At 40.6% G+C, this 13,337-nt stretch overlaps 1 protein-coding gene across 3 annotated transcripts in view; it reads left to right on the forward strand.

The window, feature by feature from the left end:
* The first annotated feature begins 7,488 nt into the window (after positions 1–7,488).
* The window catches only part of ACYP2 (acylphosphatase 2), a 33,044-nt gene continuing 27,195 nt past the window's right edge, over positions 7,489–13,337 (forward strand). For 2 of the 3 annotated variants that reach the window (XR_008966389.1, XM_057382060.1), the window contains exons 1-3: positions 7,489–7,667; positions 8,192–8,208; positions 9,655–9,764. Coding sequence is in view for 2 of the 3 variants with exons in the window: in XM_057382060.1 (XP_057238043.1) it covers positions 7,598–7,667; positions 8,192–8,208; positions 9,655–9,764 (197 nt within the window). In the remaining variant the exon portion in view is untranslated. The remainder of the gene's footprint in view (positions 7,668–8,191; positions 8,209–9,654; positions 9,765–13,337) is intronic. The other variant, XM_057382070.1, reaches the window with a different exon arrangement.

A 13,337-nucleotide genomic window follows, 5' to 3' on the forward strand; every position in this document is an offset into this window, starting at 1 on the left:
AATATTCCCTTAAGCAACCAGTCCTTTCTCTCCTGCTAAAGAAATTATCTATCCCTTGTTTTTGTGCATGGGAGAGCTTTGGCCACGTTTCTACAGCAGCAAATTCTCTCCTGAGGTGTTAGGGAGACACCAGCAGATTAACAAACCTTTGGGAGGATCACATAGAACAAACTTGGAGCTCTCTGGTGTTCATTTGGTCTAATCTGGTATGTTGTTTATGCCCTGGTAAAGTGGGGATAATAAGTGTAATTATGTCAGGGGCATGATTATGGCAGTGCTGGGCCTGCTGACTAATACTAGGATTCAAGGAATTGTAATTGGTTTATTATTGTCCTAGGTATCCCATTAAGGAGAGTTCAAGGTGAAACAATACTGTAAATTAACACTTCCTTACAGCCTTGGAAATATAACTGTCAGGAAGGCCATTTAGGGTAGAAGGAATGTTCCAATTAAAGAACACAGTAGGCCTCTAAATTCAGGGAAATCCCAGGGAGACAGAGAAGTTGCTTTTGCAACATTTGTGTGTTGTTACTTTGAGGCCAAGCCCAACAGAAAATTGAGCCTTGCTTACTACRAAGGCAGCAGTTCTCCTTGGGCTGGGCAAAGCACTGAGAACGGGGTGAAAGAGCTAAAGGGGTTTAGAAAATTCAAGTGAGAARCAGAATCTGCCTCGAACAAAAAGAGCAGAAAAAAGACAGCTTGTAATCTCCAGAGAGGGCTCTGCAGGACAATCCGGTGGGTGTTCACTGTGGCTGTGATACGACTATCTACAACCCCCATGTGTTTTCTTTTTCAGTAACATTGCAATGGATGGATACARAACCAGATTCATGCTTTCTTGGCTTTGCCAAATGCCTGCTCAAATCCTGTAGCCATGCTCTGAATTAATCTGCTTACCCAAAGGCATGGCTGGTAAAATGGTTGTCCTTGGAGATTCAAGCCCCTCTCGCCTGTGAAAGATAGAGCCATCAGCATCTGGAGTGATATTCGGAGGAGGTTTGAAAGGCTCTGAAATTAGAAGAAATTGGGTCAGAACCACTCTGATTATCCCCAAATATCCCCAACAAATTACCACCTCTGAAAAGCAGGSAGTTTTGAGACAGAAATTTGGGAGCAGAGGGAATTTGGGGTGGTGTCAGGAGTGCCAGGGGTGTGACCAACTTGAGAGCACCCAACAGCTGGRTGTGCACAACCCCTCTGCATCGCAGCAGCTGCAGCACCCTGAGTGCAGCCCGGCCAGGGCACCAGAGTCGATCCTGCACTGCGCAGAGCAAGGAATGGCATCCACCAGCCCTCCAGCGGCTTTTCAGGGAGCAGCCGGTTCAGAGTTACTTTGTATCTCCTTCAGGTTCCCTCACTGTGATTTTTTTTGAACTAAGATACTCACTCTGTCTTATTTCCTCACTAGATTCCCAGGCTCTGTGCCTTTTTCTCTCTCCAGACCCTGCAAACGTGATTTTTTTTTTTTTTTTTTTTTTTTTTTTTTTTTTTTTTTTTTTTTTTTTTTTTTTTTTTTTTTTTTTTTTTTTCCAGGGAAGCTTTCTGTTTCTTTCAGACTGACCTCAGTCTTTACTGCGGAAATGAGGAAGAACATTTCCTGTGACAAGACTAAAACTCAGCACTAAAGATTAAGAACTGGGCGTACATACAATCTTACTTCCCCCTGCATACTCCCCACTTTCTTAGTTCACAGGGAGACATCCTGAGTCACAGGCTATTTCATTCTGTTTAAATGGGTTTTTCATCCCCTCATTCATCTGTTTTTTAAAGCTCATTATGTTCTGGCATCATATTCTGCAGCCGTAATTTCTGATTCATGCACAGTGTGAAAAGTTGTTCCCCTCTGATTGTCATTAACTTTTCATCTGGTAATTTTTTTTAGTGCCCTGAGTTCTACGATGTGAGAAATAATGAGGCCTCTTTGCCACCTATGATTATACAGACTTGGGTGGTGAAYAAAAATTGTGCTGATACTTCCTGTTTTATCAGAACCACTGAAATTTTGCTAGGTTGGATGAGGAAGATGCCATCAGGGTTGTAAAAAAATGGATGAAAGTTTGGGTTTGACAGCATCCCTCCTTTCAAAGGCAAGAGAGCATCTTTCTTCATCCAGATGTTGGTTTTCACCAAATTTGTCACARGTAAATGTCTTTGAAACATACTTTTGGTGGGAGCTGGCCCCAGGAGCAGGTTCAAATTGGGAGAATGAAATCCAGAAGTTATTCAATTCCARGTAGAGAAGTGGTAATCAGTTTAGTGAGACTTTSCCTGATGGCACAAGCTGCACTAATACAGGTCAAGATTCTGAAATACTCACTATTTAATCTTTGTTGCTTTCAAGAAGAAATAAGRTCTAATGCAATTAAGGAGAATTAATCAAATAGTTTCACAGAGCTGCAAAATGTAATGCTGTCAACCCACCTTCCTGAGAAATCATTCCTTTACCAACTCACACTCTTTTGTGTGTTCTTAGATCTTTAGCAGATCTAAAAAGCAGATCCCTAAATCTGACAGCATTGTTCTGGTGGCTGTAGGAAGGGGATACTGAAATTTCCTATGTTGCAACAGGAAAAAAAAAAAAAACTTTACTGCCTTAAATGACCACATCTCCTCCTCCTCAGCATGTGCAAGGAGAGAAAACAGCAGAATATCAATGTTTTCCTCAAATGTTAATGAGTTTCCTGTGAATGGATGTTTCATAAACCAAATGTTGTATCAATCTGCTTTCCTACCAAAACAATTTAAATGTAGGCATTATAGTAGGTGAGTTTGTGTTTGGGTTTAGTCATCAAGCCAAGACTGACTTGACCCTTCATGTCAGCAGAGGACTGACAGACTTAGTCCCAAATTCCACCTGGTTCCTGTGCTTTGGGACTGAATAGTTTAACTTTATCAATCACATTTTTGTTTGAGATAGATTTTTTTTTTTTTGCCATAGGACAAAGCAGTTCATATGTTCATGTTTTAATTTCCAACACTTTGTGGTTTAAAAGAACTTCGGGGTGACAATGCAAGTTTCGAAGGCTGATTTCCTCATAGCAAGTATTTATATTTACCCAGTGGTTTAGTTCCTTGTTATGATTTCAGGTTAAAATTTTACTTGTACGTAGTTAGAATTATTTACCTGAAGATACTTTTTTTTTTTTTTTTTTTTTTTTTTTTTTTTTTGTATATCACTGAAAAAACTTCTAAAAGCTTAATTTAGACTGAAAAAAAAAATCAATTTTGTTTTTATGTGATTTTATTGGTGGAGGTTTAGAGGTTTATTGCCTAACTTAAAAAATAACAGTAGATAGGTCTTCATGCCTCACAGAACCAGGATATAACATAAAAATAAAACAAAAAAATAACAYAAAATCTACACAATATAGTCTAGCCAGAGGAAAACAACAGGCTCACAGTTTTGTATCTGTCATTTCTGTTACCTTACGTAAGCAGCCCAGGATTTGGGAGCACGAAGGACACATTTAGGTGCCATCCACACAGTTTGGCTGCACTTCTGCAATCTGATCTGTGTGGGTGTGACTCGGACCCTGCACAACACTCYCCTTGCACAAGGGGCTGCTGCACAGGTCGGGGGGGCCTCCCACATGGAACAAGTCCCTGGATTTGGATCCTGGAGCATAAATGGATCACAAGACAAGTGTTGTAACCAGGTCACYTCCCTGTGCTATGGGCACACTGTGGATTCGTCTATAAAGTCATTAATCACTAAACCACCACAATAAAGCTCTTTAAGAATCCCCCTTTGTGTGTGTCTTGCCCTTCAGGCTTACAAATATCATCTCTAGTACTAAAAAGAAGAGAGTTACTGATCACCAGTAAAGAAGAAAAAGTGGGAAATTGAGCTCTACAAAAGCTTTCAGTATATTTAGATATTATGCAAATAAGGACTGCAAGAAAGACCCAGAAGAAACTTGTACAGCTTTGAGGTAGAGGTAGCAATCCTATTAATTTTCATTCAGAAATGAAGAGTAAATGCAGTTGAGGAGAAGAAAACATTATATAGGAATGAGGAAAAAAGAAAGGCTAGTGAAAAAGGTAAGAAGTTTATAATTTTGCTTGAAGAAGAAAATATAAAGGAACACCAGTATATTATCTTAAAGGATAGAAAAATAAAAACTTATGCGCATAACAGTTTACAGAAAATAAGGGAAAAAAATGCTGGAAAGATCAAACTAAGCTTATATGGCTCCCAGTCTTCTTCCCTGATATTCCATGCTCCCTAGGTAACAGCAGAAACCTGGCAACAGAAGTAGTAGCTTCCTTTATCTGAAGGCTTTGGTGTCCTTTGGGAAACACTCATCMAAATCATCTGGGGACTATTTGCAAGCGAATAAGGTCTAGAGTTTGGTTTAGATAAACAGCTAAAGACACATCAAGAAACTCTTATGCTAAAAGGTAGCGGGGGAGAGAAATGCCATCATTGCAGTTTGAGGAGGAACCAGGTTRCCTAAAAATGGGGCAGAAAAATAGCAGTGTAGTTAGAAGGTGAAGGATGAATTAAGACAGCAAGGTGGGAGGCTATGTGCCTTATRGGGTATCCATGAGAATGCCAAAGGCAATCATTTTGGGAGTGGGAAACATCTAGTGGATGGTCATGAGAGGTGACAGCCACAGACAGAGAAAGCAAGAKTAGTGGGTAATGAAAGAAAGAAAGGTTTTAATGGTTTTCCAACTATTCTGTGCCAGAGATGAGCAAACAGCATAAATGAGAAAGCTACATCTTTCAAACAACCAACCCAAAAGCTTAGTGAAAGAGATTCTTTAATCAAACAGCTTTTTATTGTTAGTGGCCAGATTCAAGGGCACCAACAGGCCTGACCCTCCCAACCAGCTTCACCTGAGACCTCCACCCACTCTGCTCTTTGGTGTGGGAACTCTACTTAAGCTGAGGGCTGAGCAGAGCTCTTGCCTATGAATCCTAGGCAGGGGTGGCTTTGGTGGGGGTTTTAGCTCTCCCTTTGTGTTGTAGCTGCTGTTCCAGCCCAGCCTTCTGCTCTTGGAGGGACTCTGCTACCAGTCGTGCCTCTGCCTGCCCAGGTACTGTGGGATTGTTGTCATGGAKGTGCCACGGTTTCTCCTTGCAAAGSCMTGTTTGTGCTGTCCTCTGGYGTTYGATTGCAAACTATTGCTGAGTTTYATGTTTYCTAGTGATAATAAYTTTTACCACRCCCTTTCTTTATGCTGTGGCTAAAAAACTGTTGTCAGAAAATTTTACTGTGCTTGAAGAGTGGGAGTTTTTATAGGCCTAATGCCCAGGGGAGGGGTAGAGGGCCTGGTGGTGAAATGTGTTATTGTTATTTTTACAACTGGCTGTAGTTTTGGGAAGGGCAGCCAACTGGTTCTCTTTTCCTTATGCCAATGCCAACACCCTGAAATAAACAACTGAAAGTGTGAGGGAAATTCAGATCTCTGTGCAGGCTGCCTGCATTTCCTGGTAGTGGATGTTTAAGCTTTCTAGCTAATCAGTGTGTTTAAATAACCTTTGCTTTCTAATACTGATTAGATTAGAAAATATTAAAAGTTTCAGTGTTATTTCCTGGAGTTCTCTGATAATTCTCATGAAATAATGAGAGAGTTGGACTTGTCTACGGAAAGACTGGCAAGATGTTATTGCAAATAATGGAAATGTCAAAGATTGTAGTGATTGTTATTGCTAGTGCTGGAATCTGCAGGGAGCAAAATGTTATCAGCACAAAGTTAAGCCCTGGTTTTAAGGCTTGGGTGGGGCTCTAGTGCAATAAACTGCTATTGTAAATCTATTATTTTACTGGCCTTGCTCTTCACTGCTGCCAGATGGCAGCAAATTATAAAAGATTTTCTGTATTCTGCTCCCCTTTGTGGAATCCTYCTCTTTCAAAACAAAATGGCGCTAATTCCATATTAGCAAAATGTATGAGCCCTGTGAAAGACAAGGATTTGATTTAATTTGTTMTGTAGTAGAACAAATTATAAAATTTTGTCTGTTGTGTTCTTGTTACCTGTGACCATGAAAGGTTTCTGTTTCTATGTGAATATTTGTGTTCTGTGCTGAAGTAAGTGGTTGTTTCTCTAGCTAACTGGTATGTCTTGGAAAAGTAATTTCATTATTTTTCTAGGATTTATTTTGAATTTCCTTCTAGTCTTTMGATCAAAACTTGTGAACAACTCAGGCTATGCTGCATTACTGTAGGACACAAAATTGTTTGTGTGAGGAAATTGCTTAATGGAGAGAGCAAATAAAATCAAAATAATTTTTATTGTAAAGTTGATATTATCTTTATCTATTGGTGAGAGATGGCAGCCTTCATCTTCTAAGGCTGGATAAATGCTGTTTCTACTGTAGAAGTCTTCCTGTAAAGTTGTTTGTTTTGTGTTTTTTTTTTTAAACCAAATATGGTGATGGGAGAGTTAAACTGCAAGCAGACAGAACATGCAAGAGAAAAACTCTTGTGGTGTGTTTTTGGAGACTCAACCTACCAAATAATCAATTTTGGATTTTTTTTTTTTATATGTAGCATACAGACAAAAGAAATTAATGTGATGATAGTTTTGGAAAGGCTTGCTAATGGGAACWTCAACACTAATAGATACCAATAGAAAATTGGGTGGATAGTTTGCATGAGCTGAGCTTTGTCTCTAGGGTCTGCTGCTCCAGCTGAGGAGTTTGGCATTTGCGACAGCACAGGTGAGAGAAATAGGCTGTTAAAATTTTGGTGAAGGTTTAAGTCATGTGGAGATGCAAATTGGTCACTCAGCCTTATTCAGGGAGGGATGCCCAAGCCAAATTTGGGTGGTTTTTATTTTTTTTTTAAGATGTTTTAGTTTTCAACTGATTTTCTACTTTCTCAGGCAAAATAACCTTAGTTCAGCAATTTATGGAGCACCGTTTGTTTTCAATGGTTTCGGTAAATGCCTGGAGAAGGCTAATGCTGCTCACCTGTACCCTGGCTGCTGGAGGTGGGAAGTCCAGGGGTGTGTGTTTGTGTATGTGGCAGAACCACCCCTGGAGGAGGAGACGCTCCCGTTCGGATACTGTTCTCTCAACATGTTTCYAATTYAACCAGAGGTGGGAATAATACCTCGTGAGGGTTCTGCAGGACCGCCCGCCCCTCAGAGATGCGGAGCAGCGTCCCCCACAGCGGGAGCGTTTTCCCGCCCTCGGGGTCGAGCGGTCTCCCCTCACGGCAGCAGCGGGTTCCCGCCCTCGGGGCCGGCTGTTCTCCCCTCACAGGAGAAGCGATGTCTCCCCTCGCTGTCAGGTGTGTTTCCCCTCACAGGAGGAGCGATGTCTCCCCTCGCTGTCAGGTGTGTTTCCCCTCACAGGAGGAGCGATGTCTCCCCTCGCTGTCAGGTGTGTTTCCCCTCACAGGAAGAGCGATGTCTCCCCTCGCTGTCAGGTGTGTTTCCCCTCACAGGAGGAGCGATGTTTTCCCCCGCCGCTGTCGGGTGTTCTCCCATTCCCGGAGCTCTGTTCAGGGTGCCGTGGCCCGCCCCGTCCCCACGTGAGGCGGCCGCTTACGCCGCAAGCTTGAGCCTCTCGCGCTCCCGTCCGGGCGCCGCTGGCCCGCGGTGCAGCAGCGAYCGCCACAGCGGCTCTTCCTCCGCCGCTGCCATGTCCACCCTGGCCAAAGCCTCSGGCGCGCTCAAATCCGTGGACTATGAAGTGTTCGGGCGGGTGCAAGGTAATGGCGGGCTGAGGGGGGCTGCTGGGCGAGGGGCGCCGCGCTGAGGCGGCGGCGGCGGTGGTGCCGCGCCTGCGCGGGGTGGGAGCGGCCGCGTCCCCAGCGGCACGGCAAAGTTTTTTGGTTTCGTTGTTTTTTTAAATCGTTGTCAGTATTCCCCCGCCTTGAGGCTTGGCTCCTCCTGGAGCACAGGCTGCTCTGTCTGAAGCAGGTTCCGTCGCCCGCGTTTGCCCTCGTGGTTTCTGTCAGCGCGGCTGTGTGGGAACGCCCCCTCCCGTCCTTCCCGTGCGCTCACTGCAGCGTTTTCATTAATACTTAAATACGTGAAAGACAATCGTGTGCCGACGGGAAGGGTCAAACATAAATTCTGTTCAGTTTCCCTAATGTTAATTTCACTGAAGTTTCCATAGTAAACATCACGCGTGACTTGTATGCACATTATTKCCCTTTTATATTAACTGAAATTTCTACAGGTGATATGCTTTCAYASGACTTTAATTTTTTTTTYYTTTYYTTTTTTTTAGGTGTTTGTTTCAGGATGGTAAGGCAGTGCTGGATTTACCAGTTCCACTTTATGGTATAATATTTCCAGTTCTAAAAATAAGGCAGTRTGTCTGTGGAGTGTAAACCTATCCAGCCTGAACTTTGAGTGCTTGGTTGGATGGCTAAGTRCTGTGAGTAGATTTTAAAGGCTTTATATTAAAATGGATTTTTAAAAGCTTGCTARTGTGCTGCTTGTGTAGATTGTGGTTTGGATTACTTGAGATGTAACAGCCACAAGAATGTTCCAACACCTTAATCTTTAGAAAGGTTAAATCTGAAACAAGGTSTTTCAGTTTAATTTTTCACATGGCAACTTAGCACGTGTATTTAAGGAAGCACTCTGTGGAAAAATGTGCTGCAAGTAAGCATTCTGTGGCTCATACCCTAAGCAACTCCAGCAGCTCTGAATGTGCAGCAGGGGAGTTTGCATTTCACAGAAACCTATGAAACAAAGGACATAATTATAAGTAAGAACAGTTTTTTGTCTCAAAATAGTGGCCCATGCTTGATATTAAACCTAAAAGGTTTTATGTTTAGTTTATRTGTATTGTGAAATAGTGCCAAGTGCAAGTGTATAGAGGATTGCAGTAGAGTTTGCCTTGAATTTAGTTATTCTGTCAAGAAGAAAGGGTAAGTCMAAGTTTGCTGTGCTTCATTTTGAACTGACCTGGAGTCATGTGAACACACAACTCATTCCCAGTGCTGAGGAAAAGGGTTGCAGTTGCATTCCCTGTGGTTTTGGGCAAATTAGTTTGGGGAAGCTGCTTGTAATCASCTTGGGAAACACTCTTCATAGTTAGCAACACTTTTTTGTGGGCTAAATCACCACCAAATATGTTTTGCCTTTTGGAATGGGGTTATTCAGGTCTGAAGTTTGGCTCTTGCTGTTTGTGAATTTCATCATAAATGAGTGTCCAGGAAACCATCATTTGTTGGTTTTGCAAAAATATGCTTTTTTTTTCTTTTCCCCATGAGTAATTAGATTGGCCTCTGCTGCTATTTGTCAGTAGAAATGCAGCAGCTGGGGGTAGGATTTAAAGGGTGAAAGTCAGGTGGAAAGGATTTGAAAAGGAACTAGAGGAAAGGAACTGGGAAGTTTTTACATGTAGCAGATTTAATTAGCTTAATGACTGTGGTGGTTGAAGAGTTAAATGAGCAGTGTCAGGACTATTGGAAAAGTATAAACAAGGTACAAAGGAATTGTGTGGGATTAGTGGAGTCCTTTGTGATCAAAATCTTGTTCTTTTTGGAAAATGGGCTGTGCCTGCTGCAACTCCAGAGCTGACAGGAACATCTGAATGCCTGAGGATGAGCATCTCCAATGGATTTTTATTTTTTAAATGCAACTCTTACAGCTATGTGAATGCAGGTAGGGGGTTAAATGTTCTGTATGTGGTGTCTGTGCTGGCACTGATTTGTCCTCTCTCATTATTCCCCAAATCAGTACACAGAACAGGAAGCCAAGAAATTAGGAGTGGTTGGCTGGGTTAAAAATACCAGCAAAGGAACCGTGACAGGCCAAGTTCAGGGCCCAGAAGAGAAAGTGAATGCAATGTAAGTATTTTTGTGGGTTTGTTTTTTCTTCTTAGTCGTTTAAAAAGGTGATTTTAATACAAAGTGACAAGTAGATCCACTTGTCAATAATGTGACAGTGTTTTCATTCGGCTTTGGACGTAAGGAAGTCTTTAAGCTTGARAAATACTGAGTGTTTACATTTCTAGTGTCACACAGTTTGTTAATGTATGTCCTTAAAATCCTCATTTCTTGTGAAATGCAGAAAAAGCCGTTATTCATGTGACTGAAGATCTATTTTTTAATTCATCAAAACTTCTCTTGTTAAAAAAAGTTGAACTTTTTTAATATGCTTTCTCAGTCTGCTCTTAAAACAATTTAAAGGAAACTGGATTTAGATAAGAATTTTATTATCCTGATTTTAAATAAAACATAATACATAAATATACATTTTGGCCAAGGTCTGTAGTCTCTGCCATTTGGAAATGAGTTTTGAAGTTTTTKGGTGTCTTTAAAAGAATGGGTAATAATTTTCTTTAAGAAATTGCCAATTTCTGGGAGCTTAAAGCTGTCGCTGAGGAAATGATGCCTGGAAAAAACACTGAGTTGCTTCCAACTATCTTATTTTGCAAGTGTATACACCAWGATTATTGGGAGCTTTAAAAAATCTTTCAGGGGTTTGTTCTGTCAACAAGGAATGAGGGCAAAACTTTACTTTYCCACATGGGAAATTAGCAGTGCGCATTCTGCCAACACTTTCCTGTACAGGAATTGCTTCAAAACTGAACTTGGATAAAGAGAAGTTGGCTTTGTGCACAGGAAGGTGTTGCACGTTCTAGTCAAGAGGTTGGTTGCCAATCATTTTCCTTGATTTTTGTGCTTAACTTGAGGTTACTTACCTTGGGCTGCAAAACATTTACAAAGCCAGAGAAATATCAGGGTTTTTTTTTTTTTAATATCAAGTTTATACTTACTTTCTCAGAGAATTTTGTTAATATCCTGATCTCTTAGTGTTTTGTAAATTTCTATGGTGGTGCCACATTTTCATTTAACTTGGAACAAGAAACTGACCATGTGAGAAACCAGGTTTTGTTTTCTATTTATTGTCCTACTTTTTTGTTTAAAAACACACATCCAGAGCAAATAAAAAGTTGTTTTCATTTGCTGYTTCTTTATTTCATGTTGGAAATCAATGTGTTCCTCTGACGTGGGAATAATGTGGCAATGCTGTAGTCAAGGTGTGGTTTTTGAAGTATGGGTTCTTAAATATGGGGTCCTAGAGTGAAATTCTGAAGCAAAAAGCTTTCCTTGCCCCCTCTGTGCATTTCAATGTGTGGAAAAGGCAGTGAATTTATTTTTGGCGTAAAGTTGGTGAACTTGCACATGGAAAGGGAACTCTTGGGTGTGAACTGCTCCTTTGAAAGACCCTTATTCATCTCTGCTGGTATCTGTTAATTACAGGTCAAAATGGGGCTGAGGCTCTGGAAGTTTTTTTCAGCATTTTTATCTAATGCTCTGTCATGATTTCTCTGAGTTCATCATTGTATTCTCAGATTTAAATGTTATTGAAAATGCTGTGTTTTAAAAAAACAAAACAAAWTGAGACTTGGTTCTGCTATAGGAAATTGCTATAAACCAATAACCCTAAACATAATTTGTATTCTAAATGTAATAAATCATCAGGAAAAAAWTCCATCACCAACTGCCTGTGCAGGTTCTGATTTGTGTTTTAGATTTTCAGTACTTAAAGACACTGTGATGACACTTGTCAAAAATTTGGCRATCCTGCATGTTCAAAGAAATGGAGCACTTTGCAGAGAAAGAAGTGCATGAGTCAATATTCAGATATTTCAAGGAAGGTTCCTGGTCATGTTTGTTGCCCTGYAGGAATCTTTCCAGAGCAGTTCATGCAGTGTGATTTGGACCAATGCTTTCACACTTGCACCAGCTTTTAAATTAAACATGAAGCACAGAATAGCTTGGTTTTTCAGAGGTGCAGCACTCTTGAAAATCACATGTTAATGGTTATCAAATTGGTCAGTTGTTTTGCTGGTTCTGGGTTTTTRATGTTCATGTTTTTAAGGGGAAGGTAGTAAAAAAAGTTTTGATTAGTCCTAAACAGTATTTAACTTTCCATGATGCTAAATAGTATCAAAAGCATGGACTAAAAAGAGTAGAGTACAGGGGTCCTACGGGTAAATAGACAAAGCAAAATAAGAGGGACAGAGAGAGGAATAGGGGTTTCAGAGGAGAATAAAGATAGGGAAATAGYAATAAATGTGKGAAAAAGCCCGTGTGGCTCTCCAKTGTTGCCAGAAGCATGGAGTGATTAACAAAGCCTGCCTTTGTTCTGGAGCAGGAATGCAGCAGCCCTCTAACCCAACAGTTTTCCAGTAGCTCCCCATTTTCTATCCCTTTTTATTTTATTTTGGTATCACTAATGATGTGAAGCACAACCACAATCCATCTAGTGCAGGCTCAAAGTCAGGAAGAAATGGCTTTATATATATATATATTTTTTTTTATGCAGGCTGCAAGGTAAGATATAACTTGGGAGAAACTAGAGAACAAGCTGACATAAAATGTGATCATGATGAGCTACTTTGAAAGRTGCCATGCAAAATTGTTTGCTTGGGAGCAAACAACTGAGCAGGGACGTACTGGCTCTGCAGAAATCAGCGTTAAATTTTAAATGAGTTTGAACAACTGGGGCCTGGGAAATGCTGCATRTCCAGGAAGCTGTATCCCTGATTGGACCATTTATTTAGTGTTAAACATGGGTATGAATTTCTTTGGAAGTGCTGAGAGGCTGATTCTTTGWTATTCTGTGGTGTTAAAATCTTGTTCCCACTGAAAATTGGCAAAATGTGCAAAGCTCCCCAAACTTCAGATTACAGTGGGAATGTCACTGAGCTGCAAGAAGTCCAAGGGATGGATTTATATTTATGGAAATATAAAAATATTTTAGATATTTTCCTTTCTATTTTGTCTTTAGATGGGCTTTAGTAACCATTTATTAAGCCATATTAGATTCTCAGCGATCAGGTGACTTTAACATAAAGTATTTTAAAGCCAATTTTTAAATTTGGAGATCTTGGAGAATGTTTTAGGGTGTTTTTTAAGAAGTCTTGAGAATTGTTTACCTGMCAGCTTGCTTTCATCTCCCTTGGTTTTTAACTCTAGATGGAGCTGTTAGTTCTGAGGATCCACAACCATCTGTGCTCTGTTTGCAGGGAATCTATTTTTAGACTGTTATGGTAAAATCCATCTTTTTCCTCACTGTATTTTATCGTCCTGTTCCCTTTGCTGCTGCTGCTCTGCACAGATCACACCCCTTATCTTTAGATATAAAAAGCTCATTTTTTGCCTGACAAGTCACAAGTTTTACCTGTTAAGTCACAAGTGAAGCAGAGCTGCACCATTTCTRTAAAATAAGGTTTTATGGTAAACTGGAGGTATATTTTTGCCAGCCCAGGTATGAACTGATAATAAAAAATGGAGTAGAGGGGTGTAGTCCTTTGTTTTATTTAATTTTTTTCCCCAGGAATACTCACAGCACAGGGTTTTTCATTATAGTATCTTGTGCTGTTTTTTTCCACTTTACCCGTTAAATAA

This window comes from Malurus melanocephalus, unplaced genomic scaffold, assembly GCF_030028575.1.
Source record: "Malurus melanocephalus ecotype Western Australia unplaced genomic scaffold, MMel_1.1 scaffold_13, whole genome shotgun sequence".
Taxonomy (NCBI): domain Eukaryota; kingdom Metazoa; phylum Chordata; class Aves; order Passeriformes; family Maluridae; genus Malurus; species Malurus melanocephalus.